Source organism: Salvelinus fontinalis, chromosome 18 (genome assembly GCF_029448725.1).
Source record: "Salvelinus fontinalis isolate EN_2023a chromosome 18, ASM2944872v1, whole genome shotgun sequence".
Lineage (NCBI taxonomy): Eukaryota > Metazoa > Chordata > Actinopteri > Salmoniformes > Salmonidae > Salvelinus > Salvelinus fontinalis.
In genome coordinates, this window is record NC_074682.1 from 60,000,568 (window position 1) to 60,018,460 (window position 17,893).

The 17,893-nt window shown below is 46.9% G+C and overlaps 1 protein-coding gene across 3 annotated transcripts in view; it reads right to left on the reverse strand.

The window, feature by feature from the left end:
- Window positions 1–1,391: 1,391 nt before the first annotated feature.
- LOC129815824 (filamin-B) overlaps window positions 1,392–17,893 on the reverse strand; it is a 96,419-nt gene continuing 79,917 nt past the window's right edge. For 2 of the 3 annotated variants that reach the window (XM_055869964.1, XM_055869963.1), the window contains 11 exons: window positions 17,158–17,361; window positions 15,353–15,505; window positions 14,637–14,759; window positions 12,179–12,445; window positions 11,893–12,030; window positions 10,093–10,208; window positions 8,339–8,471; window positions 7,695–7,871; window positions 5,373–5,591; window positions 5,044–5,247; window positions 1,392–2,523 (listed from right to left, as the gene is read on the reverse strand). In XM_055869964.1, coding sequence (XP_055725939.1) covers window positions 2,336–2,523; window positions 5,044–5,247; window positions 5,373–5,591; window positions 7,695–7,871; window positions 8,339–8,471; window positions 10,093–10,208; window positions 11,893–12,030; window positions 12,179–12,445; window positions 14,637–14,759; window positions 15,353–15,505; window positions 17,158–17,361 — 1,922 coding nt within the window. In that variant the 3' untranslated portion in view covers window positions 1,392–2,335. Of the gene's footprint in view, window positions 2,524–5,043; window positions 5,248–5,372; window positions 5,592–7,694; window positions 7,872–8,338; window positions 8,472–10,092; window positions 10,209–11,892; window positions 12,031–12,178; window positions 12,446–12,716; window positions 13,073–14,636; window positions 14,760–15,352; window positions 15,506–17,157; window positions 17,362–17,893 lie in introns of those variants that run through there. The other variant, XM_055869966.1, reaches the window with a different exon arrangement.

Genomic DNA, 17,893 nt, shown 5'->3' on the forward strand with positions numbered 1-17,893 from the left:
AGCAGTGACTTCTTCCTTGCTGAGAGGCCTTTCAGGTTATGTCGATATAGGATTTTTTGGGAGAAATATCCTCTGGTGTGATGAAACAAAAATAGAACTGTTGGGCCATAATGACCATCGTTGTGTTTGGAGGAAAAAGGGGGAGGCTTGCAAGCCGAAGAACACCATCCCAACCGTGAAGCACGGGGGTGGCAGCATCATGTTGTGGGGGTGCTTTGCTGCAGGAGTGACTGGTGCACTTTACAAAATAGATGGCATCATGAGCAAGGAAAATGAGGTGGATATATTGAAGCAACATCAAGACATCAGTCAGGAAGTTAAAGCTTGGTCGCAAATGGGTCTTCCAACTGGACAATGACCCCAAGCATACTTCCAAAGTTGTGGCAAAATGGCTTAAGGACAACAAAGTCAAGGTATTGGAGTGGCCATCACAAAGCCATGACCTCAATCCTATAGAAAGTGTGGGCTGAACTGAAAATGCGTGTGCGAGCAAGGAGGCTTACAAACCTGACTCTTTTACAACAGCTCTGTCAGGAGGAATGGGTCACAATTCACCCAACTTATTGTGGGAAGCTAGAAGGCTCCCCGAAACATTTGACCCAAATTAAACAATTTAAAAGGCAATGCTACCAAATACTAATTGAGTGTATGTAAACTTCTAACCCACTGGGAATGTGATTAAAGAAATAAAATCTGAAATAATTCACTACTATTATTCTGACATTTAAGATTCTTAAAAATAAAGTGGTGATCCTAACTGATCTAAGACAGGAAATTTTTACTAGGATTATATGTCAGGAATTGTGAAAAACTGAGTTTAAATGCATTTGGCTAAGGTGTATTAATTGTACACAGTCCATGCAACTTGACTTAAGCACATTTTTACTCCTTAACTTATTTAGCATTTCAGGTTTGAACGTTTAATTAATTTGTAGAAATTTGAAAAAACATGGGGTATTGTGTGTAGGCCAGTGACAATCTCTATTTAATCCGTTTTAAAAAGTCAGGCTGCAACAACAAAAAGTAAATAAATAATAAATCAATCAATAAAGTGAATGGGTGTACTGGGAATGGGAATACTTCTCGAAGGCACTGCATAATGAACTCTGTTCTACATCACCATGTCCATATACAGTCCATCTTAACACTCATTACCATCTTGTCACTGTTCGGGATACTCTGGAAGTCGCCTCGTCTCTCTAATAGGAGATGTGTCAGTAAGCCACATGCAACTTATTTTAATGATCAAATGTACATAATTCCTGGGCATGTATTCTCACATTATGCCACCCAATACTAACAAGAGGGGAAAAAAGAAGCTTGTCATTTTAACTTTCATCCCTTGTGTATCAAAACACTGATTAAACAAAACATACGACAGGAATCAGAAGTACAAATACATATTTATTCTCAGAAGTTATTGCTTAAGACACAGGTTATAAGGACAGGGATTGGCAAAGTCCTCGAGACAGATTGTTTTTTTTTGTAAGAGAAGAGTGGACGTACAGATGAAGTTTAAAATGCTAATTCAAAAGCTGAACAGAAAACCAATCCGATTACTACCACGTCCAATGTTAAGAGTAGACTACCATTTAGTTCAGTTGCAATCTCTTTTCCTATTGACCTACATTACATAGTTATAATACGTAAGACTTAGGAACAACAGCTAAATCAAGAACACGTCTGAAACTGACAGTACAAAACCTCAGGACATAACAGCTTTTGACGAGCACATTTTTAACCCACCATACATGACAGTCACAGACCTCTCAGTCCAGTCCCCCCCCAAAAAAAACAGTAGTTTGTAGAAACAGAACAATTCGGGATTGATTGAGTAGTGATCTTGTGCAGCGGTTAGCATGGCTGGACCTGGAGTCATAGGTGGTTAGGGCTGAAAACATAGGATCACATCTATAGTGCTGCTGTACAAATCTCACAACCCTCAGTAGTAAACAAAAAAAAAAAAAACTTATTCTTGACTTTTAAACATTTGGGCTCTGTTTAACTTGGTTTGACATATTTAGTTGATAACAATATCGTCAATTTACTTTATACTATATTATGAAATATTGTTGAGTGCAAATTGTTCCATTCATAATAATAACTATAGGGTGTATTTTAAGAGGTTTTGTGTTTAAACAAATATGTAGTTCCTCCACTCCATGGCCGTCTGGTAGACAGATGGGACAGAGGTGAATAGAGAACCGTCTGGTAGACAGATGGGATAGAGGTGAATAGAGGACAGTAAAGTGTACACTATTCCTCATGCAGTACTGGTCAACGTAGTGCACTACACAGAGGGAATAGGGTGCCATTTTGGTCTCCCCCCAGGTCTCTAGGGGACAGTGACATGGAAGGGGGAGCCGGGGACGTGGTCCTCGCCCCACTTGACAGCCAGGACGTAGTTGCCCTTCTCCTTGAGGATATAGGAGACGTTGTACTGCATGTTACCCGTGTGTTTCACTGATACCTCCTCACAGGGGATGTGGGGGCCGTGGACTCCCACCAGCAACATGTTCTTACCTACAGGACACAAAACACATCATTTGTTGATTAACTGCTGGAGCTAATGCATACCTTAACCAGAAGCGATGCACATAGCATTTACAGATGAAAGGGAACGCTCTACCACACAGCATTTACAGATGAAAGGGGACGCTCTACCACACAGCATTTACAGATGAAAGGGAACGCTCTACCACACAGCATTTACAGATGAAGGGGAACGCTCTACCACACAGCATTTACAGATGAAAAGGGAACGCTCTACCACACAGCATTTACAGATGAAAGGGAACGCTCTACCACACAGCATTTACAGATGAAAGGGGACGCTCTACCACACAGCATTTACAGATGAAAGGGAACGCTCTACCACATAGCATTTACAGACGAAAAGGGGACGCTCTACCACACAGCATTTACAGATGAAAGGGAACGCTCTACCACACAGCATTTACAGATGAAGGGGAACGCTCTACCACACAGCATTTACAGACGAAAGGGAACGCTCTACCACACAGCATTTACAGATGAAAAGGGAACGCTCTACCACACAGCATTTACAGACGAACGGGAACGCTCTACCACACAGCATTTACAGATGAAGGGGAACGCTCTACCACACAGCATTTACAGATGAAAGGGAACGCTCTACCACACAGCATTTACAGATGAAGGGAACGCTCTACCACACAGCATTTACAGATGAAAGGGAACGCTCTACCACACAGCATTTACAGATGAAAGGGAACGCTCTACCACACAGCATTTACAGATGAAAGGGAACGCTCTACCACACAGCATTTACAGATGAAAAGGGAACGCTCTACCACACAGCATTTACAGATGAAAGGGAACGCTCTACCACACAGCATTTACAGATGAAAGGGAACGCTCTACCACACAGCATTTACAGATGAAAGGGAACGCTCTACCACACAGCATTTACAGATGAAAGGGAACGCTCTACCACACAGCATTTACAGACGAACGGGAACGCTCTACCACACAGCATTTACAGATGAAAAGGGAACGCTCTACCACACAGCATTTACAGATGAAAAGGGAACGCTCTACCACACAGCATTTACAGATGAAAGGGAACGCTCTACCACACAGCATTTACAGACGAACGGGAACGCTCTACCACACAGCATTTACAGATGAAAAGGGAACGCTCTACCACACAGCATTTACAGATGAAGGGAACGCTCTACCACATAGCATTAGACGAAAGGGGAACGCTCTACCACACAGCATTTACAGATGAAAAGGGAACACTCTACCACACAGCATTTACAGACGAAAGGGGAACGCTCTACCACACAGCATTTACAGATGAAAGGGAACGCTCTACCACACAGCATTTACAGACGAAAGGGGACGCTCTACCACACAGCATTTACAGATGAAAGGGAACGCTCTACCACACAGCATTTACAGATGAAAGGGAACGCTCTACCACACAGCATTTACAGACGAAAAGGGAACGCTCTACCACACAGCATTTACAGACGAAAGGGAACGCTCTACCACACAGCATTTACAGACGAAAGGGAACGCTCTACCACACAGCATTTACAGATGAAAGGGAACGCTCTACCACACAGCATTTACAGACGAAAGGGAACGCTCTACCACACAGCATTTACAGACGAAAGGGAACGCTCTACCACACAGCATTTACAGATGAAAGGGAACGCTCTACCACACAGCATTTACAGACGAAAGGGAACGCTCTACCACACAGCATTTACAGATGAAAAGGGAACGCTCTACCACACAGCATTTACAGATGAAAGGGAACGCTCTACCACACAGCATTTACAGATGAAAAGGGAACGCTCTACCACACAGCATTTACAGATGAAAAGGGAACGCTCTACCACACAGCATTTACAGATGAAAGGGAACGCTCTACCACACAGCATTTACAGATGAAAAGGGAACGCTCTACCACACAGCATTTACAGATGAAAGGGAACGCTCTACCACACAGCATTTACAGACGAAAGGGGATCACAGTAGTATATGACAATATTACTAACAGACATCCAGTACAGTAACCACATTCTAACCTAAACCTCATAGCCAAACAAATCTGCCATCTTGTTTCTGTCACGTTGAGTTTAGCTCCCGGTAAACTAACATTAACTACTACTAATAGGAATAACCAACAAGAATAATTTTAAAAATCATTAGAGCAGGAATAATAAACAGGAAGAAAAGGAATAATAATGATAAATAATAAGAGCAGGAATAATATTTATAAAAATAGGAATAATATTTATAAAAATAGGAATAATAAATGATAATAATAAATAAGTATAATGATAACAATAATAATACGTATAATGATAATAATACGTATAATGATAATAATAAAGTATAACAATGATATTAAGTATAATAATAATGAGCAGGAAGGAATAGGAATAATATAATAATAATTAATAATAAGAGCAGGAAGAATAAGAATAATAGGATTAATAATAATAACTTAAGGACCCAAAGTCACTAAGTAATAAAATGCCTCTTTACCAGCCTTGCTGCAGTCGACGGAGAAGCTGGCCCTCTGGCCCATGTAGGCCTTGCTGAGGCCTGGGCCGCGGGTGGCCACCTTACTGGCGTCGGAGGCAGAACGAGGCAGGGCGCTGTAGGAGTTGGTACTGGGTGACTTGGTTACTGACTCCACCATCAGGGAGGACGTCTCACTGGCATTACTCACATTCACCAGGCGTTGACCTGAGAGGAGAAGAAGAGATTGATTCAAGTCAATTAACCTGTGTCTGAAAAGGCACCCTATTCTATATGGCCCCGGTAAAAAAGTAGTGCACTCCATAGGGAATAGGGTTCTCCTGCAGACCTACCTGTGACTTTGGCCTTGAAGGGGCTGCCAGTGATGTGGTTGGGTCCTCCATATTTGATGGAAATCAGATAGTTCCCAGGGGCCATGGGAGTGTACTGGACCTTGTATCCCTCTGGACACTCCTGGCAGTCCATCTTGACCTTGGAGGGGCCCTCAATCGTCACCGCCAGGGCGCCGGGCCCCGCCTTGGTGTTGTTGATGACGAACTCTGACTGCTGGCCTAGAGACAAGACAGAGGAAGAGTTCGTCATTAAGGTAGGTTTAGGACAGGGTTGGAGCAGAATCCTGCCCGCAGGGGGTTTGAGTATTGGTTCGGACAAGGTTAAAGGGACGTTACACACACACCACAATTAAAGTTTGTCAGGTGTTTTCAGAACTCAAGTGGTCTTATGTTGAGAGAAAGTCCTAGGCCATCTTTTTTCGTAGATCCAGCCATATGCCACAGTCCAAGATGAATGGAAAAGATAAGCAACCTGGAATGTCCAGATTTGCGGTGATTATTCTTTCCTTTAGGATGTGGAACTACTACTATAACCATGTGACAGACTCATCCACACCCATAATCCAATGATTTAACCTCACCGGCCATGTGACAGACACTTATGTACTGTACTGAGATCAGAAGAGCAGATATAAACCAGTCTGACCCGTCTGCTCACTAAACATCAAATAAAATATATAAATCTGTCTGACACTGATTTACAGTAGTATGTACAAATATAGAGAGAGCTGCCTGGGCGGAATACACCAGACCTGAATTAAGTACAACTTGACCTATTTGAAATACTTTCTGCTTGACGTGCCAGATGATAGTTTTGCACATTTGTGACTATTCTATTGTTTTTATTCTGCCAGTCAACAGCTTCATTATTTTAGAGCTGGCCTGCACAGAGCTGGCCTGCACAGAGCTGGCCTGCACAGAGCTGGCCTGCACAGAGCTGGCCTGCACAGAGCTGGCCTGCACAGAGCTGGCCTGCACAGAGCTGGCCTGCACAGAGCTGGCCTGCTTACCAAATGGCATCCTATTCCCTACGTAGTGCACTACTTCTGACCAGAGCCCTACGGGTCCCTATGAGAGGCACTACCTTCCCTACGGGCCCTGGTCAAAAGTAGTGCACTATAAGGAATCTGTATGAGCAGCAGGCTGAATTCTGGGAGATCAGGCCACCATAAAGACCTGATTTATGTTTCCTCCATCAGCCTGTTCTTCTTCACCACCATTCAAACGCTTACAACCCTCTTAAAAACATTGGCTGCATTTCAAAATGGCACCCTATTCCCTACGTAGTACACTACTGTTGTATGAAATAGGGGACCGTGTGGGACACGACCCACATCTGTTATCCAGACCTCTGGCCTTTCCTACTCCATCGTTTCATGCTTGTTATTGAAATCAGTTTTAAAAAAAATGGAGAAGTTGATGGATATGTTTTCTAGACATAACTTTAACATTGAATCATAGCGGTTTAAAAAAAAAAAACTGATTGATAAACTGAGTGATACATTCACTGACAAAGTCACAGGCTCCGGTCAAAAGTAGTGCACTAAATAGGGACTAGGGTGCTCATTTGGGCTGCAGCCGCCCACTGGGCTAGATAAAGAAACAGGAAGAGAGAGGACTATGTTACAACACAAACAGTAATATAATGCTGTTGGTAACACAAGTTATGGAGACATGTGTTACCAGGATGTGATGGTGTGTGTGTGTGTGTGTGTGTGTGTATAGACAACTAAAACCTGGCTTAGAAACCCCTTCCTGACCATGTGATAGGATCAGATCACTACACAAATAAACCGGGTAACCTGATCCACATCGGACTATGAAAACCAATAACCAGAGATGGGAGGTTCTCAAGTCTAGCATGATCTGGGTAAAGCCTGGTGTAGTCTAGCCTGCATGGGGCTACTACGGTGCAGGATACAGGAGGTATAACTAGGGCTGGAGCAGTTTGTACTTGGGGTTTAGGACTGGGGATATATATACCAGTTATCATTTAGGTTATACTTAGGTCAAGGGTTTTTCCCCTAATCGGTCAGATCTTGTCGAGTACAGATGTTGAGTCCAATATGAAAGACAGGTAAGCTCAACGTGAGACGTAGTACTGTAGTAGTAGCAACCGTAGCATTTATTTAACTAGGCAAGTCAGTTAACCCACTGTTCCCCAGAGTTTAACTGCCTTGTTCAAAGGCCAGAACATATTTTTTTTACATTGTCAGCTCGGGGATTCGATCTAGCAACCTTTCGCTTACTACCAGCACTGGTCCCATTATTTAGGAGAATGAAGGTTGTGTTACGGTTAGAGTAATGTGGTAACAAGGTCACCTGTGGTCCCTCTCTCCAGTCCAGCTCCGTGTGCAGTGACCAGCCCTGCGTCTCCGGTCTGACCAGGCTCTCCTACCCGCACCTGGAAAGGGCTGCCGGGGATGTGGCTGCCGTTGAACTTGACGTCAATGGAGTGGAGCCCGTTCTCACGCGGGATGAACCTGATAGCATACTTATCTGGAGGGAGAAGGAATGGATAAAGAGTTTAATCAAGACTCCTAATATGGGATTTGGAGCTATACATATACTGAGCCTTCAGAAACTATTCCCCTTGACTTATTCCACATAAACCATCCAAAGTGGAATTAATAACTTCACCATGCTCAAAGGGATATCAGCGGACACCGGGGGGGGGGGGGGGGGGAAACGCCTCGGCAGACACCGGGGGAGGGGGGGGGGGAACGCCTCGGCAGACACCGGGGGAGGGGGGGGGGAACCCCTCGGCAGACACCGGGGGAGGGGGGGGGGGAACGCCTCGGCAGACACCGGGGGAGGGGGGGGGGGAACGCCTCGGCAGACACCGGGGGAGGGGGGGGGGGAACGCCTCGGCAGACACCGGGGGAGGGGGGGGGGGGGAACGCCTCGGCAGACACATTTAGCCTGTCCCAATACTCTCTATAGCCCTTCCCCTTGAGAAGCCTCACCTTGCTCTAGCTTAGACACAGCACATTCCTCCAGAGCTCCGGAGGGTGAGTGGGCCTTGGCGTCGATGGTTCCCTTGGCACCGTTCAGATGTACCGCAAAGGATGCTGGGTGGTTTACCTTGAGGCCAGACTCCTGGAGGCAGCCAATCAACAGGTTAGTGAAGCCCCTCCCAAATGCTCTACACACCCAGTCAGTGGGAGTGTCCCATGGAGAACCAATCAGCGCCAGCTCTGATTGGTCAGCCAAAGCTGTGGCTTGCATTGCCACTTCAGACCCAAGAATACATGACCATTATAATTGAATACAACATTTTGGTGACCATTTTATAAAAAAATCAAGGTACACCCCCCACGTTGGAGACAGTCAGCCTGAGTTCTCCTGCTGCACAGAATCTACAAATCACCTTGTACACTAAACTCCTCCTCATTCAATGCCCCTTTCATTCCAACGAAGAAGAAGAAGAAGAACAACTCTGCCACAGCACCTTGTTCAGGCTGCCCCTCTCAGCACGGGGAGACGTGCATCATAACACAGAATACCACCTTTGTATTTGACCTGTGCTCAGCTTGGACCAGCTAACGCCTAGAGAGGTGGACCTGAGCCCAATTAGGTCCTCTACTATAGACATGACAGGTCTATAGGGCCAGGACAGGAGACTACAGGGGACAGGAGACTACAGGGGACTACAGGGGACAGGAGACTACAGGGGACAGGAGACTACAGGGGACAGGAGACTACAGGGGACAGGAGACTACAGGGGACTACAGGGGACAGAACTAAAATCAAGTTACTAAAAGGTTGTAAAAGACTAAACCAGGTCAGACCAAGTGAGGGAGGGGGAGGGGGGGGGGGGGGTCTTCCTCTCTCTGCGTTAGCCGACCAAGCAGAGAGCCAGAATGACGTTGATGATGCTGTTAAAAGCCTTTAACTGAAACACAAGAGAAACACCAGAGTCCCACACCAGATTGAAGGATGTCCCGCAGCTATTTCACAACATTATTAAGCTCACACTGTATTTAGATAGTTCCCAATAGATGGTACATAGATACTGCAGCTAATAGACAGCTTGGCTTACTAGGTGGGGACTATCAAAATCAAGTGAAAAAAATATAGGGATTTATCTCAATGTGTGTGTGTGTGTGTACTCTAACGCTGTGTGTGAGCACACGGGGTGTGTATGTGTGTAACCTGTGTACGTCTGTATACAGAACACCTGGTAGCTCAAACCGTTTTTTTAGAAAGCCAACTTCCTGTTTGAAGTGCTATTGCTATAGTCCTCACGTTATCATTTCATAGGTTTTTAAAATCACCCCCCAGCTGAGACCTTAGTGAAGGCAGAGCCAGAAAGATATTTCCCCAATAGATCAGCAACACAACATAGTTGATCTGGCCTACACAGATCATACTAGTGATGCTTCATTCTAAATACGGAAGAAACGTTAAGGAACATAAAATAGCTATTTATTCCCCCCCCCCTTTAAAACCCATTATCCAATCTGATATATACTACAGCCATAAATATTACAGCCGAGGGGGTTGACCACTACCTTATACATCTCCATTTCATCCATTTTAAGTTGACGTAACAATTCCAGTCCCATTGGAGATCAAAAAGAGATTTGTGCAAGGGAAGTCTGGTACTGTTTCGAAAGGGAATAGATGTGCTGTGGATCTCACTAACGGGTCCGTGTCAGGCGCTAACTAAATAGCTGCGGACATGATGCAGGTGTGGGGGTGTTTTCTTGCGTCTCACCTGAAGACTAGCAACAGTGAGGCGGCGGGCGTCGTCCGTAGGCGCCATGACGGGCACAAGGTACGGGCTGTCTGGGATGTGTTCCTCGTTGAACTTCACCGACACCTCATAGTCACCTGTGGAGAAAGATGACAAATCATTCTGGTACTGTATGTACTGGCAGTCTGAAATCTGGCTCGTCTACCACCTACTGAAACTAAATACGGTGTACTAATTGTACTACATACTATTTACAACATTTTAGTAAAAACAGATGCAGTAAGCAACAAATACCAGCGGGCTAGGCTCCTCCTACTGAGAATACCAGCGGGCTAGGCTCCTCCTACTGAGAATACCAGCGGGCTAGGCTCCTCCTACTGAGAATACCAGCGGGCTAGGCTCCTCCTACTGAGAATACCAGCGGGCTAGGCTCCTCCTACTGAGAATACCAGCGGGCTAGGCTCCTCCTACTGAGAATACCAGCGGGCTAGGCTCCTCCTACTGAGAATACCAGCGGGCTAGGCTCCTCCTACTGAGAATACCAGCGGGCTAGGCTCCTCCTACTGAGAATACCAGCGGGCTAGGCTCCTCCTACTGAGAATACCAGCGGGCTAGGCTCCTCCTACTGAGAATACCAGCGGGCTAGGCTCCTCCTACTGAGAATACCAGCGGGCTAGGCTCCTCCTACTGAGAATACCAGCGGGCTAGGCTCCTCCTACTGAGAATACCAGCGGGCTAGGCTCCTCCTACTGAGAATACCAGCGGGCTAGGCTCCTCCTACTGAGAATACCAGCGGGCTAGGCTCCTCCTACTGAGAATACCAGCGGGCTAGGCTCCTCCTACTGAGAATACCAGCGGGCTAGGCTCCTCCTACTGAGAATACCAGCGGGCTAGGCTCCTCCTACTGAGAATACCAGCGGGCTAGGCTCCTCCTACTGAGAATACCAGCGGGCTAGGCTCCTCCTACTGAGAATACCAGCGGGCTAGGCTCCTCCTACTGAGAATACCAGCGGGCTAGGCTCCTCCTACTGAGAATACCAGCGGGCTAGGCTCCTCCTACTGAGAATACCAGCAGGCTAGGCTCCTCCTACTGAGAATGCATCATCTAATGCGCAACTGCGTTGATTCTTGTCATTGGTTCATTTTGGTACACCACTTCCCCTCAGCTCAGAGACAACGATGAGACAGCCTATAGGGAGGAGACCTGGCCCTGTGGTGCCAGGACAACCTCTCCCTCAACGTGATCAAGACAAAAGGAGCTGATCGTGGACTACAGGAAAAGGAGGACCAAACAGGGCCCCCCATTCTCATCGACGGGGCTGTAGTGGAGCAGGGTCGAGAGTTTCAAGTTCCTTAAGTGTCCACCTAACCAAACTATCATGGTCCAAACACACCAAGTTGTGAAGCGGGCACGACAATGCACCACCCCCCCCCCCAGGATACTGAAAAGATTTGTATTCGGCGCATATTGTCAGACACGTGGGTCTCGATAGACGATTCTCTTCCTCAATAGCGTGCAGTTGAACTCTGCTACATGAAAAGCTGAAATGAGTATAACATCCTGGCATTTAAAGCATTCTCAATTTTAAATTCATAAACTATAAAACGTTATTTATTCACATAACCAAAATGCCTACTATTTAAAGTACAGGTACACAACCAGTTACACTATTACCGTGACCAATTCAACCAGACCCATTCAACTACACCTTCAGATATATAGTAAAACGGGACCTAAATATACAGCAAAACATTGAGCATACAAAAAACAAAGCTGTTGAACAGATAGTTGACACAAGTGACCAGGTGCTGTGTTCCTACCAGGCTCCTGAGCTACGTAAGACACCTCACAGGATCCATCCTTCATGTCTTCAAAGGAGATCTCAGCTCTGCTGGGCCCCTCTACAGCGACGGACAGACCACCGGCACCAGCCTCCCGTGTCCAGATACTAAACTCAGCTTGGAGGAGAATAAGACGACAGTCATCAATATTAGAGAGAGTAAACCATTCACACCCCCCCCCCCCGTATGGAGAGAGATGTGATGAAGGTATATAGAGGGATCTGGGAGACAGATGATCAACAGATGGATAAAGAGATGCCTCTACCTGGTACTCCACACTCAGCCTTCTCTAGGCCTGGTCCACCGGCCCTGACCTTCCCAGCCCCTCCCTCTCCCAGGGGCCCCACAGTGAACTGGAAGGGGCTCCCGGGAATGTGCTGATCCCTGTATTTCACATCCACCGTGTGAATTCCCATCTCGTGGGGAACGAAGCGTACGCAGTAGGTGTTGGGCCCCACCGCTTCCATGTCTGCCTTCTCTGTGGTGCCAGAGGGACTGGTTACCTGGGCTGACACGTCATGGATGTCTATCTCTGACAGGGGGAGGTAGAGGAGGACGAGAGGGGCAGAGGGGGGAGAGGGGCAGAGGGGGGAGAGAAGGAATGTATTAGTCCACAGCAGAATAAAAGAGCAGGAGAGTCTCCCAGTCACCAGTCTGTCTCAGTCTCTCCAGAAAGTCAGGTAATGTTGATAATTAACTTTTAAAAGCAGAACATAAAAAAAGAAAACCAAACATGCAGCTTTAAATACAATGAAATACTCTTAAAGACTCTTGGTGCATGTGAAGGCACACACGTGACATGCTGTGATGGAGTGCGTTCATGCTGCCAACCTCGCCATTCGAAAGCCCAGTGCTATTAACGCACCCTCCAGCCCTGTGGGTCTCGCCAGGGGGGTAGCAGCGCTCCACATGCCCACCGCCCTGCACCGTACCAAGGTAGTAGCAGCGGAGTCCCTGCCTAGAACCAGGGTAACACCAGAGGTCCTCCACATGCCCGGGGCCCTGCCCAGTACCAGACCAGACAGCCTGGACACCACCCTGCCTCTAGGGTAACCACGGGACCCTCTATGGCTCCCCAGCCACACAGAGCAGTGGGAGCGACATATAGGAGATACACCATAGAGGATTTCCTGGGATAGAGCCAGAAGGAACCACGTCACTATAGAAGAGAAACGGGGAGAAAGAGAGAAACGGGGAGAAAGAGAGAAACGGGGAGAAAGAGAGAAACGGGGAGAAAGAGAGAAACGGGGAGAAAGAGAGAAACGGGGAGAAAGAGAGAAACGGGGAGAAAGAGAGAAACGGGGAGAAAGAGAGAAACGGGGAGAAAGAGAGAAACGGGGAGAAAGAGAGAAACGGGGAGAAAGAGAGAAACGGGGAGAAAGAGAGAAACGGGGAGAAAGAGAGAAACGGGGAGAAAGAGAGAAACGGGGAGAAAGAGAGAAACGGGGAGAAAGAGAGAAACGGGGAGAAAGAGAGAAACGGGGAGAAAGAGAGAAACGGGGAGAAAGAGAGAAACGGGGAGAAAGAGAGAAACGGGGAGAAAGAGAGAAACGGGGAGAAAGAGAGAAACGGGGAGAAAGAGAGAAACGGGGAGAAAGAGAGAAACGGGGAGAAAGAGAGAAACGGGGAGAAAGAGAGAAACGGGGAGAAAGAGAAGTCAGGGCTGGAAAGAAAGAGGTTACAGGAAATAGTAAGAGGATAAAACATGAAATACAAAAGTAGAAGAAATAGCAAAGTAGGATAAAGAAACCTAAGGACCCCTGTAGAATAGGGAACCCAGTGACCCCCCCAAAAAAATAACTGTTGGTTGAGTCCACACCCAGAGTATGACATCAGCAAACCGCTCCAGTGAATGGACGTCCACGATATGGGGAATATAACCCTGCTCTCTTCAATATGTTAGCATCCAGCCTCATCCTACTTCCTTGATTTACTGCTGGCTATCCCCTCTTATTGTCCAATACTCATTCTACAGCGTTGGCCAACCATCAGTATGGCCTATATAAACACGGATGGGCGTGTGGCCTCATGAGCCACGATGAGAGGGAAGAGAGAGGAGAGGGAAGAGAGAGGAGAGGGAAGAGAGAGAGCTGGCAGGCTTCACACTCAATGAGGTGTTCTAACTCGGCTGCCAAGTGACAAGTATTCTCAACAAGACACGTTTCCCCCCCAGAGGGCTGTGTGTTTCATAACTACACTGGAAAGAGCCATTTCTTTCTACTGTACTATGGGGAGATCCCATGTAATGTGTGTACTGTAGACATATCCTAATATTCCTGTACATGTGGTTTCAGTTATAGCAGTCCTTGCTACCTCGGCATGAGGCTGAACAGCCAACAAGCTTTGCCGTCAACATAATCTGAACTTTACAAATGAGGTTCATTTAAACCTTTACAATTACCCACAATGAGAATACTTTCGTCTCAACATCAACGGAGTAAAATATATATGTCTGTCGAATTCCAATCTATGCCCCCCCCCCCCAGAAAGAACGCACCATTCCAATCTATGCCCCCCCCCCAGAAAGAACGCACCATTCCATTCTTTGCCCCCCCCCCCCCCCAAATAGAACGCACCATTCCATTCTTTGCCCCCCCCCCCCCCCAAATAGAACGCACCATTCCAATCTTTGCCCCCCCAAATAGGGCCGGGTGAATGTATAGCGGGTCGTATAGAGTATGTTATATATACAGGTTGGTAATATATTCTATAGGTGTCCTTACCTGGTATCTTGAGGTTGAGGTCACAGACACTACCGACGGTGGCGATGGACGCAGCCTTCTGTCTCCTGGTGATGCTCTCTCTGATACGGCCCTCACCTGTCACCTTCACGGTGAACGGGCTGCCTGTGGCGACGAACACACACAGCAGGGACAAGGGTCACTTTCACTTCATTTTGTAAGAAATTAATCAAATGAACATTATACCTTTTTAAAAATTAAATCACTGACAATTCACAACTACAAGCTCTGCTGCAACACCAGAGGGGTATCTTAGTTTACGAAGCAAGTTACATCTTCACATTCCAGCTCCGGCTTCAACCGTACGACGGTGGATATTTCTCGTTCGCCATGTTGGATTTCAGTTTCCCTGTATTACAATCACCGGCCACTAGGAGCGCCGCCTCTGGATGAGCATTTTCCTGTTTGCTTATGGCCGTATACAGCTGGTTGAGTGCGGTCTTACGGCCAGCATCGGTTTGTGGTGGTAAATAGTACAGTCTAGCCCCCCCCCCCCCCCATTGAGTTAGCCTGCCCCGGAGAAGGTTTTGTTGCCATAGAAACGGACCTGGCTAAAAAGGTTAAGCCACATTCCTATGACCAGCTTTCCCTGAGCTGAATTCAAGTTCCCTCCCTAACTCCTCAAACCTGATTGGTAGGATACCCCTCATTGACACAGAGTGTCTGGTACAATAACAAAGCCGTACATAGACTCTCACCTGGCACGTGTTGGTCAGCGAAACGTACGGAGACGATGTAGGAGCCTGGTTCTGATGGGCAGTAGGAGACAACACACGTCCCATCCTCCATGTCCTGGGTCTGGATGTCCACCTTACTGGGCCCCTCAACAGATAGGGCCAGACCCCCGTAACCTGGGTGACGACAGAGTAGACAACAACAGTCAGACCCCTGTAGCCTAGGGGACAACAATACCAGTCAGACAGACAATTCTGGGAGTGAGACTGAGCAATGAGGCGTTGCCAAAGTGGCGCAGCGGTTTAAGGCACTGCATCTCAACGCTTGAGGCGTCACTACAGACCATGGTTCGATTCCAGGCTGTATCACAACCCGGCCATGATTGAGCGTCTCAGGACGGCGCACAATTGGCCCAGCGTCGTCCAAATTAAGCCGGTGTAGGCTGTCATTGTAAATAAGAATTTGTTCTGACTTGCCTAATTAAATAAAGGTTAAAATATATATATTTTTAAATGCATTCAGCAGTCATGTCAGTTGTCAATTGTTAAAGATACCATTGTATGACTAAATCAAATGATGCTTTTTAACAAACCACACAAACCACATTATACAGCCAACAAAAAGACTAACTTAGTAACAGAATCACAATTCAGTTTTCCAGAAAGAATAGTTTTGGTTTGCCGTAATACAGTGTTAAAGGTTAAATAAATAACCCCATTACATTCATTCTCTTCCTGTGTATCTGAAGTTCTGTTCCATACCCAGTCTGATTGGAGGCCGCACCATTCTACCCAATCACAACGACTGTGTCCCAAACGGCAGCCTGTTCACTACGTAGTGCACTACTTTTTAACCAGGGCCAATAGGGTTCCATTTTGGACACAGACACCGACTCCACAACATCCTAGGCCCTACCTAAAATCACACTGTAGATGTTTTGGCTGAAATGTATTTTCTCACTTACGTTATCTACCGGAACCTGAGACACCCCCAGAGACCGTGTGTTAAGTGTGTGTGAAGGTGTGAGAATCAATAACGGGGAACATAAGCGCTGTGGTACGGCTCCCAACTGAACGAGACAAGAATGAGCCGTGGTAACCGTGTGTGTGTGTGTGTGCGCGCGCTAACAGCTAGCCACCCTCTTCATGTCATCACCAGGCTATGAGGTCTTAGATCTCTAATGTATAGGAGTCCATAGGCCAGCTAGTAGTACACTGCTCAAAAAAATAAAGGGAACACTTAAACAACACAATGTAACTCCAAGTCAATCACACTTCTGTGATTAACTTGGAGTTACATTGTGTTGTTTAAGTGTTCCCTTTATTTTTTTGAGCAGTGTATAAACCTAGTATGTGCTACGTAACCATCCCTTTAAAAGCACTGCTACAATAATCCCCTTTTAACTGTCCAAAGCAGTAGAGCCGCCCGGGGGAACTCAGAAACCCAGGCCCGGGGGAACTCAGAAACCCAGGCCCGGGGGAACTCAGAAACCCAGGCCCGGGGGAACTCAGAAACCCAGGCCCGGGGGAACTCAGAAACCCAGGCCCGGGGGAACTCAGAAACCCAGGCCAGGGGGAACTCAGAAACCCAGGCCAGGGGGAACTCAGAAACCCAGGCCCGGGGAACGTGAGGTTAAGTGTGAAAGGCATGCAGTCATGTATGAAGCCAGGACACTAATTCCCCAACCCGCATGGCCTCTTAAAGCCACCATTTCAATATGAGACTAATTACTTTAGGTGGGGGGGGGGGTAAGAGTCCCGCTGGGTGACCCTGGGCCGTTGTAATACCTAGAAGCAGCCAGCTATAGGGTACTATTCAAGACACTCGCCTGCTTCTCGTGTGTCGACCACAAAGTCGGACATGTCGAAGGTGTGTCCTTCCACCAGCCCCTGTCCGTACACCTTGACCTTGGAGGCGTCGCCGATCTCCGATTGCACTACCATGATTGTGATGGGGCTGTTGGGAACATGGCAGCCATTCTTCTTGATGCTCACCACGTGCTCCCCAACCTCCCTCGGGATGAAGGAAATACCTGGTGAGATGGGACAGAGAGAGGGGCAGGGAGAGAGACCGAAAAGAGGGGGAGGACAGGTATATGGGACAGAGAGGAAGGGGAGAGAGACAGAAAAGAGGGGGGGGAAGGGTAGATGGGGGTTAGAGGCCCTGCTAAACTATTTCAATCTACACAGATGACAGGTATTCATTTATTATAGGTCACACAAATACATACCAGTGCAGTCACCTGTAAGTAACCCTACTCATACATAGTATATCCAATTACATCACCTGTCTCAATACTTCATTGGCAAACAAATGTAATTCCTCAAGAAAACTCCCACCCATTGTCAGTTGAATCATCTGACTAACAATGGTTGGTTAACAGCAACGCAGTTCACCCAGAACTAGCAACCCTTCAGTCAGCCTAATCAGTGGATAACAGAGGGTAAACAGACCAACAGTTAACCCCCCTTCTGTGTGACAACGCATTGAAAGTAGAGGGAGCGCTACGGTCACATCGCGGCCGGCGATCAGTTATTCCACCCATTTTTTTTTTTTTTTTTAAC